Source organism: Topomyia yanbarensis, chromosome 3, assembly GCF_030247195.1.
Source record: "Topomyia yanbarensis strain Yona2022 chromosome 3, ASM3024719v1, whole genome shotgun sequence".
In the NCBI taxonomy this organism is placed as follows: Eukaryota; Metazoa; Arthropoda; class Insecta; order Diptera; family Culicidae; genus Topomyia; species Topomyia yanbarensis.
In genome coordinates this window covers 306,304,133-306,319,506 of record NC_080672.1, presented here as the reverse complement: position 1 = coordinate 306,319,506, position 15,374 = coordinate 306,304,133, and the positions used below count along the sequence as shown (strand labels likewise).

Here is a 15,374-nt window from a genome sequence, read left to right as displayed (position 1 = left end):
GCTTCCCAGAACAACATGAAACACGTCATCGAATGTAATGACATTTTATACAGTATCCCAACGTATATAAATGTTGACATGACCTGGCACCACGTACTAGTTCCTTCGCTATCAAACAAATCCTGTCAAAATACGGAGAGGTGAATAGTGTTAAGGAAGATAGTTGGAGGAACTTCTTCCCAAGACTCCGCAACGGAGTTCGTGTGGTGAGAATGCGTCCGACAAAACCTATTCCCTCTTACTTGACTTTCACATGCAAATCACCTCATGGTGTTGAATATTCTCAACGAATACTAGTCACGCACCCAGGACAGATTCCTACCTGTCAATATTGTGATCATCCGCTACACCACGGGAAACCTTGCGCAGAGAATGCTAAAGAAATTCCACCTGATACGACCAAAGCCGGTATACAATCATCGTATGTTAAACCACAACCAGTTGGTAAACCAACGACTGCAGACCGGGCATTCACAAGCACCAGCTCAACAACGATCGGCCCCAGTACCACTAAACCAACTGCCATTACCAACATCGAAGTAACAAAGATTACAGCAAATGTTTCCAAACCAACAACCAACACCACCAATAACATAACAGTTTTTGCAACCGACCGAGACGGTTGTGCCTCCAGGTGGAAGGATTTGTTCTCGAGAGAGTGACGGAGTGCGAGACGCTGTATGCGTTATTGTGGGAGAGAGAGAGAGAGACCAGTTTGTTAAGTGTGAGTCGACAGTTGATACGTCGGAGGCGTGGTCAACGGCATCCTCGACAAGTGGTGTTTTGACAGCAAACCGCGGGTAGACGAATTTGCCTACCGCGGTGGCAGAGATCGACAGTGATCGTGCCTGTACACACAGAAAAAAATATAGTGTATTGGTGTCGTCGGGCAATTCTAATCGACGAGAGGGAAGCGTCACAGGTAGACCCATTTGCTCTATTTGTCTACCGCAGAAGTGGTACGACGAATAAGGAAAACAAGTGGCACTGAAAAGTGCCGCATCGACAGTGGGATTTTCGCAGCAAGCCACAGGTAGCCACATTTGTCTACCGAGGTGGTGGAAACGGAGAGAGCGCGCTTGTGGTGGTGATACCGACGAGCAGCTTAATCGGAGAGAGTTTTGAAGTGTTGCAGGTAGGACTATTTCTCTACTGAAGAAGCAACGCGACGAAGAAGAACAGCAGGTGTCACATTGTCAAACAACGGGCACCGAGTTTACAACGTAACACATGAGGTGTGTTCTACAGGTATAACAGGTATATTTTTCATTCCTTTTTGTGATAGTTTTTCTTGCTAGGTAAAATGGATGAAGAGATGGGAGAACGAGTAACAGACCCTCCCCCTAAGCCTTATGCTGAAAATGTAAATCCGACTAGAATTAAAATTTACCCAGAGTCGTCAACGGGACCATGGATTGTATTTATTAGGCGTAAAGTAAAGGCGCTAAATATTATTCAAATTTCTAAAGATTTGACTTCGCGATTCTCGGATGTAAAAGAGATCGTCAAAGTCAATAAAGATAAAATACGCATTGTCGTTGGTAGTTTCAAACAAGCCAATGCAATTGCTTCTTGCGAGCTTTTTACGCGTGAGTATAGAGCGTATATTCCTTCAAAGGAAATTGAAATTGATGGGGTCATCACAGAATCGAGTTTGACTGTTGATGACTTAGTTAAGCATGGGGTTGGTCGTTTCAAAGACACCATACTTAAAGACGTAAAAATACTTGAATGCAAGCAATTGCATTCAGTATCACACGAAGGAGATAAAAAAGTTTATCGACTGTCTGACTCATTTCGAGTGACTTTCGCTGGGTCTGCGCTGCCCAACTATGTCATTATCGATAAGATTCGTCTCCCTGTTCGCCTTTTTATCCCTCGTGTAATGAATTGCCTTAATTGCAAACAGCTTGGCCACACAGCCACTTACTGTTCCAATAAGGCACGGTGTGGCAAATGTGGGGGTTCTCATCAAGAGGATACATGTAATGAAAATTCAGAAAAATGTTTAATGTGCGGAGAAAACTCACATGAGGTCCCTGCATGCCCCATTTATAAATTGCGTGAGGATAAAATTAAACGATCCTTGAAGGAGAGGTCTAAGCGCTCCTATGCAGAAATGTTGAAAAATGCTACCCCTAAACCCATCTTCTTAGAAAACACTTACACATCTCTATTTTCGGAACAGTCTGACTCTGACGGAGCGTGCGAAGGTACATCATTTGTTTTACCCGGAAATTCCAGAAAAAGAAAACAGTCTTCTTTTCCCAAGCTGCCAAGCAAGGGCCTTAAAATTTCTCCACCAATAGATAAACTGCGCCCAAAACCGAAAAATTCCGATTCAAAACCGAAATCAATTCCGCCCGGTTTTGGGAACGTACAATCCAAACAGAACACCATTACTGGAAATAATAAAATTTCGACTTCCTCTGAGCCTCAGCCGGGGGTAGGATTATTGAAATTTTCTGAAATTGTTGATTGGATTTTTAAAGCATTCAATATTTCTGAACCACTAAAGAGTATACTTTCAGCTTTCCTCCCAACAATTAGAACATTTTTAGAGCAGCTGATTGCTCAATGGCCCATCCTTGCAGCGATTGTATCTTTCAATGGGTAATTCACCTCCTCCAATGAAAGATTCCATCACTGTTTTACAGTGGAATTGCAGAAGTATCATACCTAAAATTGATTCCTTAAAAATTTTACTGCATAATTTAAAATGCGATGCTTTTGCTCTATGTGAAACATGGCTTACCTCAAACATTAATTTCAACTTAAATGATTTCAACATTATTCGCCTAGACCGAGACACCCCGTATGGAGGAGTGCTTCTAGGAATTAAAAAGTGCTATTCTTTCTATAGAATTAACATCCCCTTGTTTGCGGGCATTGAGGCTGTAGCTGTCCAAACGAACATTAAAGGCAAAGACATGTCTATCGCTTCTATATATATACCTCCCAAAGTTCAAATTGGACAACGTCAAATTTTTGAGGTAGTGGAATCCATGGCTGCTCCGCGTCTGATACTGGGAGACTTCAACTCGCACGGAGTATTGTGGGGTTCCCTCTACAATGATAATCGATCCTCTTTGATTTACAATGTTTGTGACGAATTTAATATGACAGTTTTAAATACTGGCGAAACAACACGCATCCCCAGACCTCCTGCACGTCCAAGTGCATTAGATCTATCTCTGTGCTCGACATCACTTCGGTTAGACTGCACGTGGAAGGTTGTACCTGATCCTCACGGTAGCGATCATTTGCCAATCGTTGTTTCAATTAACAGTGAATTAGGCCTTACGAATTCAATCAATGTTCCTTATGACTTAACACGAAATATTGATTGGAAAACATACGAAACATTAATTTCCACTTCTCTTGCTTCGACAGAAGAGCTACCCCCTACCGAAGAATATGAATTCCTAGCGGGTTTAATTATTGAAGCAGCAGAACAAGCCCAAACGAAATGCAATCCTGGAATGACAATAAATAGACGGCCCCCTAATCCTTGGTGGGACAAAGAGTGCTCTGATGCATATGAAGCTAAACAAGTTGCCTACAAAGAAATTATGAAACAGAAAGGGGGTATACGTGAGAACTTTGAAAATTATTTCATTTTGCAAAACAAATTTGACAGTATACGTCGTGCCAAAAAATCTAGTTATTGGAGACACTTCGTTAATGGCTTGTCAAGAGAAACATCAATGAGTACTCTTTGGAACACAGCCAGAAGAATGAGGAATCGAAACGTGACTAATGAAAGCGAAGATTTTTCGAATCGTTGGATATTTAATTTTGCCAAGAAAATTTGTCCCGATTCTGCTCCTGCGCAGAAAATCACTCGCGATGCTCCCACAAGTAACGATTTCATAGATTCGCCTTTGACAATGATGGAATTCTCAATTGCACTCCTCTCATGCAACAATAATGCTCCGGGACTAGACAGAATTAAATTCAACTTGGTGAAGAATCTGCCTGACCTAGCAAAAAGACGCTTGTTGAATTTATTCAATAAGCTTCTTGAGCAGAACATTGTCCCGCACGACTGGAGACAAGTGAGAGTTATCGCTATTCCAAAACCGGGAAAACCAGCCTCCGATCATAACTCGTATCGACCGATTGCAATGTTATCCTGCATCAGGAAATTGTTGGAAAAAATTATCCTACGACGTCTCGACAATTGGGTTGAGGCGAACGGCTTGCTATCAGATACCCAGTTTGGTTTTCGGAGGGGAAAGGGAACGAATGATTGTCTGGCGCTACTTTCGTCAGAAATCCAACTAGCTTATGCAAAAAAAGAACAAATGGCGTCTGTGTTCTTAGACATAAAAGGAGCATTCGACTCTGTTTCCATTGATGTTCTCTCAGAGAAACTACATCAATGTGGTCTTTCACCAATATTAAATAATTATTTATACAACTTATTGTCAGAAAAGCACATGCATTTTTCATATGGCGATTTGGCAACATTCAGAATAAGTTACATGGGCCTCCCACAAGGTTCTTGTTTAAGCCCCCTTCTCTACAATTTTTACGTGAATGATATTGATAATTGTATTGTCAGCCCATGCACTCTAAGACAACTTGCAGATGATGGCGTGGTTTCTGTTACAGGACCAAAAGCCTTAAATTTACAACAACCACTGCAAGATAGTTTGGATAATTTATCAAGTTGGGCTTTGAAGTTAGGCATCGATTTCTCTACGGAGAAAACAGAGTTGGTTGTTTTTTCAAGGAAGCGTGATCCAGCTCAGCTTCAGCTTCAGTTGGTTGGTAGAACGATAGCCCAAGCCCTGACTTTTAAATACCTTGGAATTTGGTTCGATTCTAAAGGCACATGGGGAGGCCACATTAGGTATCTAATAACGAAATGCCAACAAAGGATAAATTTTCTGCGAACAATAACTGGATCATGGTGGGGTTCTCATCCAAGTGACATGATAAGATTGTATCAAACAACAATACTTTCAGTAATGGAATATGGGTGCATCTGTTTCCGTTCAGCTGCGAACACTCACATTATTAAACTGGAACGGATACAGTATCGCTGTTTACGAATTGCCTTAGGTTGCATGCAGTCGACCCATACGATGAGTCTTGAAGTACTAGCGGGAGTTCTTCCTTTAAAAGACCGATTCTGGGATCTTTCTTCTCGTTTACTTATTCGATGTGAGGTTATGAACCCACTGGTAATTGAAAATTTTGAAAGACTTGTCGAGCTTCAACCCCAAACCAGATTCATGACAGTGTATTTCAATCACATGTCACAAGAAATAACGCCTGCTAGGTATGTTCCCACATACGTCAATATACTAGATATTCCTGAATCCACTTTATTCTTCGACACGTCCATGCAAGCAGAGATTCGTGGAATTCCGGATCATCTACGCTCGCGGGAGATCCCTAAAATATTCACAAGTAAATATCAACACATAGACTGCCTTAAAATGTTTTACACTGATGGGTCACGAATCAGTGAGGCCACTGGTTTCGGTATTTTCAACAATAATTTTTCAATTTCTCTCAAACTTGCAGAACCCGCCTCTGTTTATATAGCGGAACTAGCAGCAGTTCACTATAGTTTGCAAATAATTAATACTTTACCCCCGAACCATTACTTTATCCTCACTGATAGTCTCAGCACAATTGCAGCTCTACGCTCAAAGAGGATTGATAATCACGATCCATTCTTTTTGGGGAAGATACGAGAATCTCTGAGTAACCTGACAAGAAAATGTTATAAATTTACCCTAGTGTGGCTCCCCGCCCATTGCTCTATTGCGGGCAATGAGAAAGCTGATAATTTAGCCAAGATTGGTGCACTAGATGGTGAAATATATGAAAGACCCATCGCTTACAATGAATTTTATAGCGCTTCTCGACAGAGGACACTTGCTAGTTGGCAAACATCTTGGGACAATGGAGATATGGGACGATGGCTACACTCAATTACCCCTAAAGTATCAACGAAGGCATGGTTCAAAGGATTGGATGTAAGTCGGGACTTCATCCGTGTGATGTCTAGGCTCATGTCCAATCATTATACTTTAGATGCGCATCTCCGTCGTATTGGGCTCGCTGAGGGTAATCATTGTGCTTGTGGAGAAGGTTACCATGACATTGAGCATGTTGTTTGGTCCTGCACTGAATATCGTGAAGCCAGATCACAATTAGTAGATTCTTTACAAGTCCGAGGAAGACCAATCCATGTTCCTGTTAGAGACATCCTGGCGTATCGCGATCCTCTATACATGGAACTTATCTATCATTTTCTAAAAACAGCGTCTGTCAAAATTTAATTAAATTCATCTCCTCATACTCTCATCCAAGGCTAATCATTCACCAATTAAAGGAACCTAGAATATTTAGTTTTTAAATTTAGACAATAACAGAAAAAAAAGTAAATAAATACACCCGAAAATACTAGATCAGTATGAAATACAACAATGTAAGGAAAAAAGCGAACAATAAAGTGATTTCAGTGTTTGTTTTAGACAAAGTACTAGTATAGTTAAAATTAGTCTTAAGGATTTTTGTAACGTGCTATGTAAAAAAAGAAACTGGCGTAAAAAGCTATTGCAAATGCCGTGTCAAATAAACGTATGAAAAAAAAACACCACCAATAAGGAATCTAATACCGATGAAGAAGGATTTACAATAGCGACCCGTAAGCACAAACAACAAATAAGACCATCCGACCATGAGCAAGATGAATGCAGTACCGATGATGACATGGACGTAAACGAAAACGCGAGAGAAGACGGACCAAATGACCCCCAAGGTGCGCTCCACGGCTCAGTTGTGCTAACGCATTGAGCCGTGTCAAATATATTTAAAATTAAAACAGAAGTCAGAAAGCTCAAGGGAAGCGAGCTGCAAGAACCGCTCTCAACAAAGCAGTCAAGCTGTACAAGAAAGCCTTGCAGCAAAGCCAACGCGAATTTCCTTAGGAGAGACCTACAAAGTTGGTATAACAAAGATAAAAGGCTCAGCTGCACCACTTGAAAGGTGCCCGGAAAAGATGGAGGTCACCATCGAAAGGTTTTCCCCACAACATGAATCTATTTTCGCCGTACAGTGAGGAGGATGATCACAAAGATGAAGATCGATTTACCAACAAACAGCTTATCGAGATGGCGAAAGCCATAAAAGTGAAGCGATACATGAGAGCCCGGATATTTTCAAAACGATCCGATAATTGGAAGCGACAAAAGCTGATGTTGCTTCCGATGCCGGGACAACATGGAGATCTTTCAGCGTAGTCAATATATCCCTTGGTAATGTTAGAGAGAAGGAGTAATCCTGAGCAAGCTAACGAAGTTCGCGGACCATGAGAACGGCATCTCATGTAATTCGGCTTCCTTATAGGCAGGTCTACGGTGAAATCCATCCAAACGGTTGTGGGAGCTTTGGAGACAGCAGAGATAAGGATATCGTTTTTGCGTGGTGGTTCCCTTAGACGTGAAGAATGCTTCAATAGTACTAGCTGGGAAGCAATCGCCCATTCGCTGTACAGCATGAGTAACTCTGCAGGATATTATAGAGCTACTTTCAGTACCGAACACTGATCTATGAGACAGACAAGGGAGAATCACAACTACAACTGACGTTCCTCGACTCGACGCTGTGGAACGAAGTATACGATGGAGTATTGATGCTGAACCTTCCCAGAGATATAACGATTTTCGGCTTCACGGATGATGTGGTGTTCCAAGTAATCGGACAATCGCTAGAAGAGGAGACACTCGACATGGAGACGATTGCCCATCATAAAACAGAGTTGGTGATGACTAGCAGCCGAAAGACAGCGCGGTCGGAAAATATATCATCGATTTGAACTTTTAAAGTTACGATGATTATGTTAAGGGGAAGGCTGTGAGAGCAACCACAGCTTTGCTTGAGGCGCCAGTGCACTGGGCACTACGAACCAGCTGGAATCGCCGGACCGAAGCATGTGAGCAGACTAGTTTCACCGTCAGGGACAAGATCGAGTAGTTCGAGTGAAGCACCAGCGGTGGGTCGTCGAGTTTTCAACGAACCGGAAGCAGCGAACCAGAAGCTACGCTCCATCTGGTATCGCCGAACCGTCCTCGCCAAGTACTGGTTGGCCCTTTGAGTAGGATTTATGGACTATGCGAGAAGATTGCGACAAAACTGGGAGCTAAATGACTCACGCAACAGGCATCAGTATCGGGAGAACTTCCGACGAGGAATTGAGATGGCTCGCGAAAACAGGAACTAAATGGTTCACAGAAACGGGAGCCAAATGGCTAACGGAAGTTCACCACTGCGATTAGCCGGATATGTGTTCGGAGCTAAACCGCTCTAATGTATCATTTTGTCTTAAGACTGAATCAGCCTCCCCACGATATAACACTTCGATGCAGTCTCGTGGAACAAAAGGAAGGAAGAGAAGTAAGGGCTTACGCACAAAAGTGAATCCCACCTAGAGCCAATGCACTTTTGAAGCTATTTAACCATACTATAAAACATACAGACATTTTCAGATATCGACGAACTGAATCTAGTGGTATATGACACTCGACACTCCGGGTGTAGCTTAAAAAGTCGAATTTAAGAGTGATTGCACAGTCTTCCTTATATGAAAAACGCTTTTAATCCACCTAACAGTGTGATGAGACATTTCTTATAACTCTTATCACTCTCTTCGGATATTATATCGTTTGAGAACATTTAGAACTTGATGCTTCGCGATGTTTTTGATAACACATACTACATGGGATTGTGGCAGGACACAGAGAATCGCTCAAATGAGCATAGGACAACATCAGTGCTAGAAATCTCAAACCAAATCAATGGGAAAGCGAAAAAATGGCCCATATAATAGACATACAAACGAATTATTGCTAATGCTCTGTTAATAAAATATCTAAATTCCTCAATCAATGCATTGTGGTGGGAAAACTGAATTTTCCTAAAGGGGATTTTTGACCTATACATGTATATTGTACTGAGCCAAAAAATCGAATTATTTTTTGAATAGAAATGAAGTTTATACTTTACTCAAATTTCCAACGTGACTGAGACCTAAAAATCAACGCTTTTTCTGGAAAAAAGCGATACTAGCAGTGACACCATTCAAAGAAAATCAACAGTGAATATTTCCAGACATGGTTTTATTTAAGAACTATTGTGTTTTTTACATTCTAGATTGCATGATTCAGTGATCGAAACCCAAAACTTTATGAAGTATTTGAAATTATTAAATTAAAATTTGTGTTTGCTATTGAAATTGACAAAATGATAGTATCGCCCCTTTGACGATTGTTTACTTTTTCGGTCCCACCTATCAGCATTGAAGTATCGCCCTTACGTTTTTTTACAATACCAATTTTACAATTGGTGGGGGTTTGGTGAAAACGATCTGAAATCTGTTTTTAACGAATTTGTTGAGACTTTATTGTAGTCATGAATATTAACCTGAGAAAATTCACCATAAATACTTCTTGGACGATATACCGCCAAAATCCAAAATTGGATGTTTCAAAATGATGTTATCTAGACCTTAAATTACTGTTTTTGAACATTTGACCTATACATATAATTGGTCATACAACAAAAATCAAATTCTCATCAAAATCGATCAGGACCTGCTAGAGTCGAATGGAAATCGTCATTTCTCATAAATTTCTCTCTACATTCGAAACGTGTTATCCTCGATCTTAATCATATTACGTTTTCGTCTCAACTCGACGCATTCCCAAAATAAAAACCTGTTTTAATCCACCTAGTGGTGCAATTGTGCTTTTCCCATTTGTCCAGACTACGATTCCATGGCTGGTTATGTTCAATACAATGGTGGAAATGAATATTACATGTTCAGTACGATTTGCACATACTTACAATGGATCGACAGCCACGATCTTGAGATACTATGTGATACTGAAACATCGCTTGAAACCAGTGGCGGATCATGGAGAAAGATCCGGGAGGTCCGGGTCCTGCCGAAAATTTTCAACTTGTTAAGAAATTTTAAACTAGTTTTAATTTTAAAGTAGCAACCCCTCACTGCATACTCCCTCCGGGCCGGTATGATTGACGATTTTTAGAGTGATTGCATAACCTTTCTATATGAGAAAGGCAAAGGTGTACCAAAGTCCAAAAAAATCAATTTTTGTCAAACATTATTTTTTTCGAGTTTACATCAAATCTCGATGTTTCATGCATTATAAAGTCATTTGGCATCAAAAATACAAATTTGATTTTGAAAATTTTTCATTTCAGTTTATATGGGAATTTGTTGTGTGATTGCACTCTTCAACTCGTAACTCCGGAACCGGAAGTCCAATCAATAAAAAAAAATCAATTGCAGCCGATGGGAAGGTTGTACCTTTCATTTGAGACTAACTTTGTGCAAATCGATCCAGCCATCTCTGATTAACAGAGGTCACATTTTTTTCCACATACACACATGCAAACACATACATACACACACAGACATTTTCCGATCTGAGTCGATTGGCATATGACACTCGGCACTCCCGGTCGGGATTAGATTGACGAATTTTAGAGTGAATGAGAAAGGCAAAAACATTTTTCGCAAATGTTGAAAGTAATGCATTTTTTTGGTGAGTAGTTCTATGTTTCATAGACATTAAATCAATTTTAACTTCGCTTCCTATTAAATAAAGACCCTTATTACAGTACATCTCTACAAAACGAGCTCAATTTGAAAATAAATCTGAGAATTATGATTGATTACAGAACTCTGGAATTTTCTATTGGAATGTTTTCAGGCAGGAATTTGATATTGATGCAATTAGACAACTGTGAAATCAAGACCAATAGATCAGTTACATATCAGGACCCCATTCCGACAATTTATCCAAAGTCCTCATGATGTTTACAACAACAAGATATCAATGTACGGATCAGATAATTGTTATTGTAATATTGAATTAAATCAGTCAGCACCAATAAATTTTCAACTTCAATCCAATATTTTTTATTGGGTGTGGTGGGGGTGGGTTGTATGGTGTTAAACCCCAAAACCTTCTCTTAGCTACGCCGTTGCTTGGAGTTATTTAATTAGCTTTTCATTTTCCGATATGTTTCAGATCGATCCGATGGTTATAAGTTAGAAAAATTGCCGTCAGAAGGTTCGCACAAATGAACATTTTTGCACTGATAAGTTATCAAGTTCTTTCCAGACAACTTGAAAGTGTTCGGTGATTATTTCTAGCGGTTGTAGATAGAAAAATGAAATACAAAATTCGTTTTATCGAAATAATGTTTGGCTTATTTCAATTGATTATTACTATATTGAACAATAAATAGGCGACAAAGAGTAATCCACAAACAACAAGCCATAACTTTTAAAATATTCAAAATAAATATTTGAAGTCTTCAGTAAAGTTATTCGCAAAAGTAAGAGCTACAAATTTGCTGAAGGCATCATTTCAATATAATCACTTCCAAGAAAATTTGTGTAAATATCTCACTCATAGGGGGATTAATCAGCAAAAGCACAATACCAAAAGAAAGGGCATATTGCTTCCATTAAATTCACCGAAGATACTATTGACCTAAAATAAGCCGTTTTGGCGTTAAAAATAGATTACATGTTTTGGTCATATTTCTGGCAATGGGAAATGATAAAAATCTTTCGTCCGCATTTAATGTTAAATATCTCTTTTGATAATAGTCCGATTTCAACAATCTATAGCTTGTTCGAAAGGTATTCGTTAAAACTGTCCAAAAACATATAAATTGTTAATCTATATTGTCAATTTCGGCAGATAATTAAAAAAAAACTGCAAAAACGCAATTTTTACGCATTCAAACATTCATATCTTGGAAACTAAACATCAGAATCAAAAACAAATTAATAGCGTTCATACTGTTTTTTAGTTCTTTCATTTAAAATTGGTTTGGATAAGATCGGTTCAGCCATTGCTGAGAAACACGAATGAGAATTTGTCCGTTACACACACAGACACACACACACAGACATTGTCCCAAATCGTCGAGCTGAGTCGATTGGTATATAAGACTCGGCCCTCCGGGCCTCGGAAAAAATCTTGAAAGTTTGAGCGAATTCTATACATTTCTTTTATAAGAAATGTAAAAGGCAAAAAATGAACTGATGATTGCTATACATTTCATAAATCCGTACGACTATCAAATGAATTTATCTGATGTGGCTACCTACTGCGCAACAAGATGGAGAAAAATGCAAAGATTTCGAAGATGTACACGGAACCGAGCCGAATTACTATCATGTACCAAACAAACAAATCTACAAGTCTGCAAGCACAAGCGATAAACCAAAGCTGATGTTTCCACTAGAGTTCGAAAAAGTATAGTATGCACAGGATGTACGTTCGCCAGGCTACTGTATACGAAATACGCAATAGAAAAAAATATCAGAGAAAACCATATCTGAGATGAATAATTCCATTGACGCACAGTTTACCTTTGGATTCATTCCAGAATGTTTTCCAAAAGTCCATAAGTGAAATGTTGCAATCCTGTTTCTGTACATTCTTTGACCGATTTTCATGCCTTGTGTGTACAGTCGGTCCATGGGCCGCCACAACGGAACGAAAACTATTCAAGCAATCAAAAGATAATACCTTAAAGTACTCTTAAATGTTTACATTAAGTTCTTAGAGAACTTTCAAGCTTTTATTGGGAATTTAAAAATTGCACTGTTGGGAAAATTATTTAAAACGAAAACTTTAGCATCCCTTTTCTATGTGAACTTTTGATTGATTCAGTAATGTTTGCTTGAATTTTTCTAGTAAAACAAATAGTTCAACCCCGCTATACGAAATCACCCTGCGGAAACGTCCGCGAGAACAATCGAAAGAAAATGCAAAAAGAAAAAAAAATTGTGTTTATTAAAATAAATATTTATTTTTTGTTTGCCCCCCCCCCCTTCAGAAAAAAATTTGTACTTGGACATAATTTTTAAAAAAGATTTGTAATGGCCTAATTACTCCAGTTTAACTCATTAGCAGATACTAGAAACTTACTGTCCAGCAACAAATCAACAAAGTATTCTCATATTGTTAGATTAGATTCTCTCTTCTACCGCATCTCGAGCACAATTCACTGTACAGAAGCCTTATGCTAAAGTACAGGTTTCCTGATCTTCTCCTTTGAATTTCAAGGCTTTTTCCTCTTATGATACTACGTCTTCTTTTTACACTCGCCAGCAAATCACAATTCTCACCATTCGAAACGATTCGTGCGGATCGTGCGTAAAATTATGTACTAAATCGGTGTTCGTTATTTTGTAGAGAAATATTAGCAAATCTAAACAAGGCGTGCCACGAACTAATTATGTCGACACATATCGTATAATAAATCTGAATTCAGCCATTCGATAAAATATTTCGTTCAATCCGACAAAAATTATCCATAATCATTAAACTTATAATACCACATTGCTGGTCTATATTTTGAAATGGGTTCTTATATTGAAAAGTTTTATCGGGGTAAAACTGTGCGGTAAAGTTAGTTTCCAGTTTGTAAGTTCGAGTTTTCAACTACAATCTACAAAGGAATGTATAGAGAGTCTGTCACCATAACAAACAGTTCTCTTCCCGCTCAAATTATCACAGTTCCTCAAGCGCAAAGCAGTGATTACATTGACCGTACGTGAGTTCGTTATTCTTTCAAATTTTCGCTCGTCACAATATATCCCATAAAAACACTAGGTTAGATATATTCTTTATCAAAAGCTCTGCATGGCACCTAAAATAATGGGATATAAACATTACATTTAGGTGCTAATACCCGCTATGTTTTTCCTCTTTTCTGTACTGGTCGGGAACTTCAGGCTTATAGATACTTTTGTTTAGTCGAATAATAAAGTAAAGCTTCATATAACCGGAAATGCGCCTTAAAATACTTACTTGTCAAATTGTGATCATTTTTGAACACGTTCAGCATTTCCTTATGATTGTATCCCAGCGGGATGGATGAAATTTGCATATAGATGTCCAACAGTACGTTTCCGTCGATGTCTTGCAAATAGTTTCCATACGATCGCTCGTAGTCGGCAAACAGTTGAACGGAGCCGGCATTCTACGCGCGTAAAAAACGATCCGCAGAGGAAAGAAAAATAAAACAATAATTGAAATCATTTGACAAGTCTAAAAATTCGGCACCAGCCAAATAATGTGTGTATGTTTCACGACATCTAGTGGTAAGTGGGTGTCAGCGTTTTTTAGTAATTTTGAAAGAGCGAGCCCCTACTCGGACAGACACGCCTCTTGGAGTCATACGTTTGCAAGTTATTTTTAAAAATGTTTATTCTATCAAATGGGAAAGATAAAAAAACACACACGAAAAATTTTTATGTGGCGCCGTTCAACTTATCTACTGGTTGAAATTATCGAGCCGGGTAAGGTACGGCATAGTGGTTGCACACAATTTGAATCAATTGAAGCAAATTGATACGGCGTAGCAAACAATCAGAGCTCATTTAAGGGGGCAGACTTAATTCGATATGTGTGTAGATATTTTAACCAAGAATGATGTACGTTGCTGTAAGGGTGACCTCGAATTAACTTAGCATACCTGAAGGGAGTTTAACTTCTGCAGCAGAGCCTTCGATTTGGGTCCGGGCACTTCAGTCTTAACGGATGGTCCTTGAGGTTCACTCAACTGGGTTGCAAATGTTCGACATACTGAGAAAACATAAATCATTACAGCTGATATCGATTCTTATATCATCCGAAAATCTACTTACTTTTACGAAGCGAGCTCTGTCTCTGGATTTCTGTTCGCACTGCTACCACACCCAGCGACTTCAACCACATTTTCAGCGACAAAATATTAAAGAATATCCTTATTTGAAACCAGATTTATGATATTATGTTCAATTCAGGTTTATATCAGAAAATATCTCTATGATCTCCTCAGTAGAACTCCGCACTAACCATGCGCTAGAATCACACCAACTCTCTTCTGCTGTAGCAACGGATAGAGTGAGCCGAAAACACCATGAGGTGTAGAGCGTTGCGATTGATAAACTGAGCTTTTCATCTAATGCAAGAGATGAGAGAGCTCGCAGCAATACCACAGACCAGCTTACTCCGGTTAGGTCTAGGGAATGGGGAAATTCATAATCAAATAGATTATCACGGACTCGTGAACAACTTAACGACTGCATTTCTCGCTGCAAGAATTGTTTCAAATATTTTCAGGTATATTAGATTTTCGATTATTTGCTATAGTTAAATTATTATTAAATTTGCCTACTAAATCATTGTAAAATACATATGAGCAAATGTTTAAAGGCAGATTGCGATACCAAATATGAGATTTGCATGTATAAAAGTAGAAATAATAGCTTACTAATGGCATCAAAAAGGATTATGAATACTAGTTCCTACTAG

General features: G+C 39.1%; 1 protein-coding gene across 1 annotated transcript in view; it reads right to left on the bottom strand.

Annotated features, from left to right (window-relative positions):
* LOC131688700 (4-aminobutyrate aminotransferase, mitochondrial) overlaps nucleotides 1-14,973 on the bottom strand; it is a 34,477-nt gene extending 19,504 nt beyond the window's left edge. Inside the window, exons 1-3 of the mRNA XM_058973149.1 lie at nucleotides 14,726-14,973; nucleotides 14,554-14,663; nucleotides 13,887-14,058 (exon numbers count right to left, since the gene is read on the bottom strand). Of these exons, the coding sequence (XP_058829132.1) occupies nucleotides 13,887-14,058; nucleotides 14,554-14,663; nucleotides 14,726-14,795 (352 nt within the window). The 5' untranslated portion in view covers nucleotides 14,796-14,973. The remainder of the gene's footprint in view (nucleotides 1-13,886; nucleotides 14,059-14,553; nucleotides 14,664-14,725) is intronic.
* Between the last annotated feature and the right edge of the window lie 401 nt (nucleotides 14,974-15,374).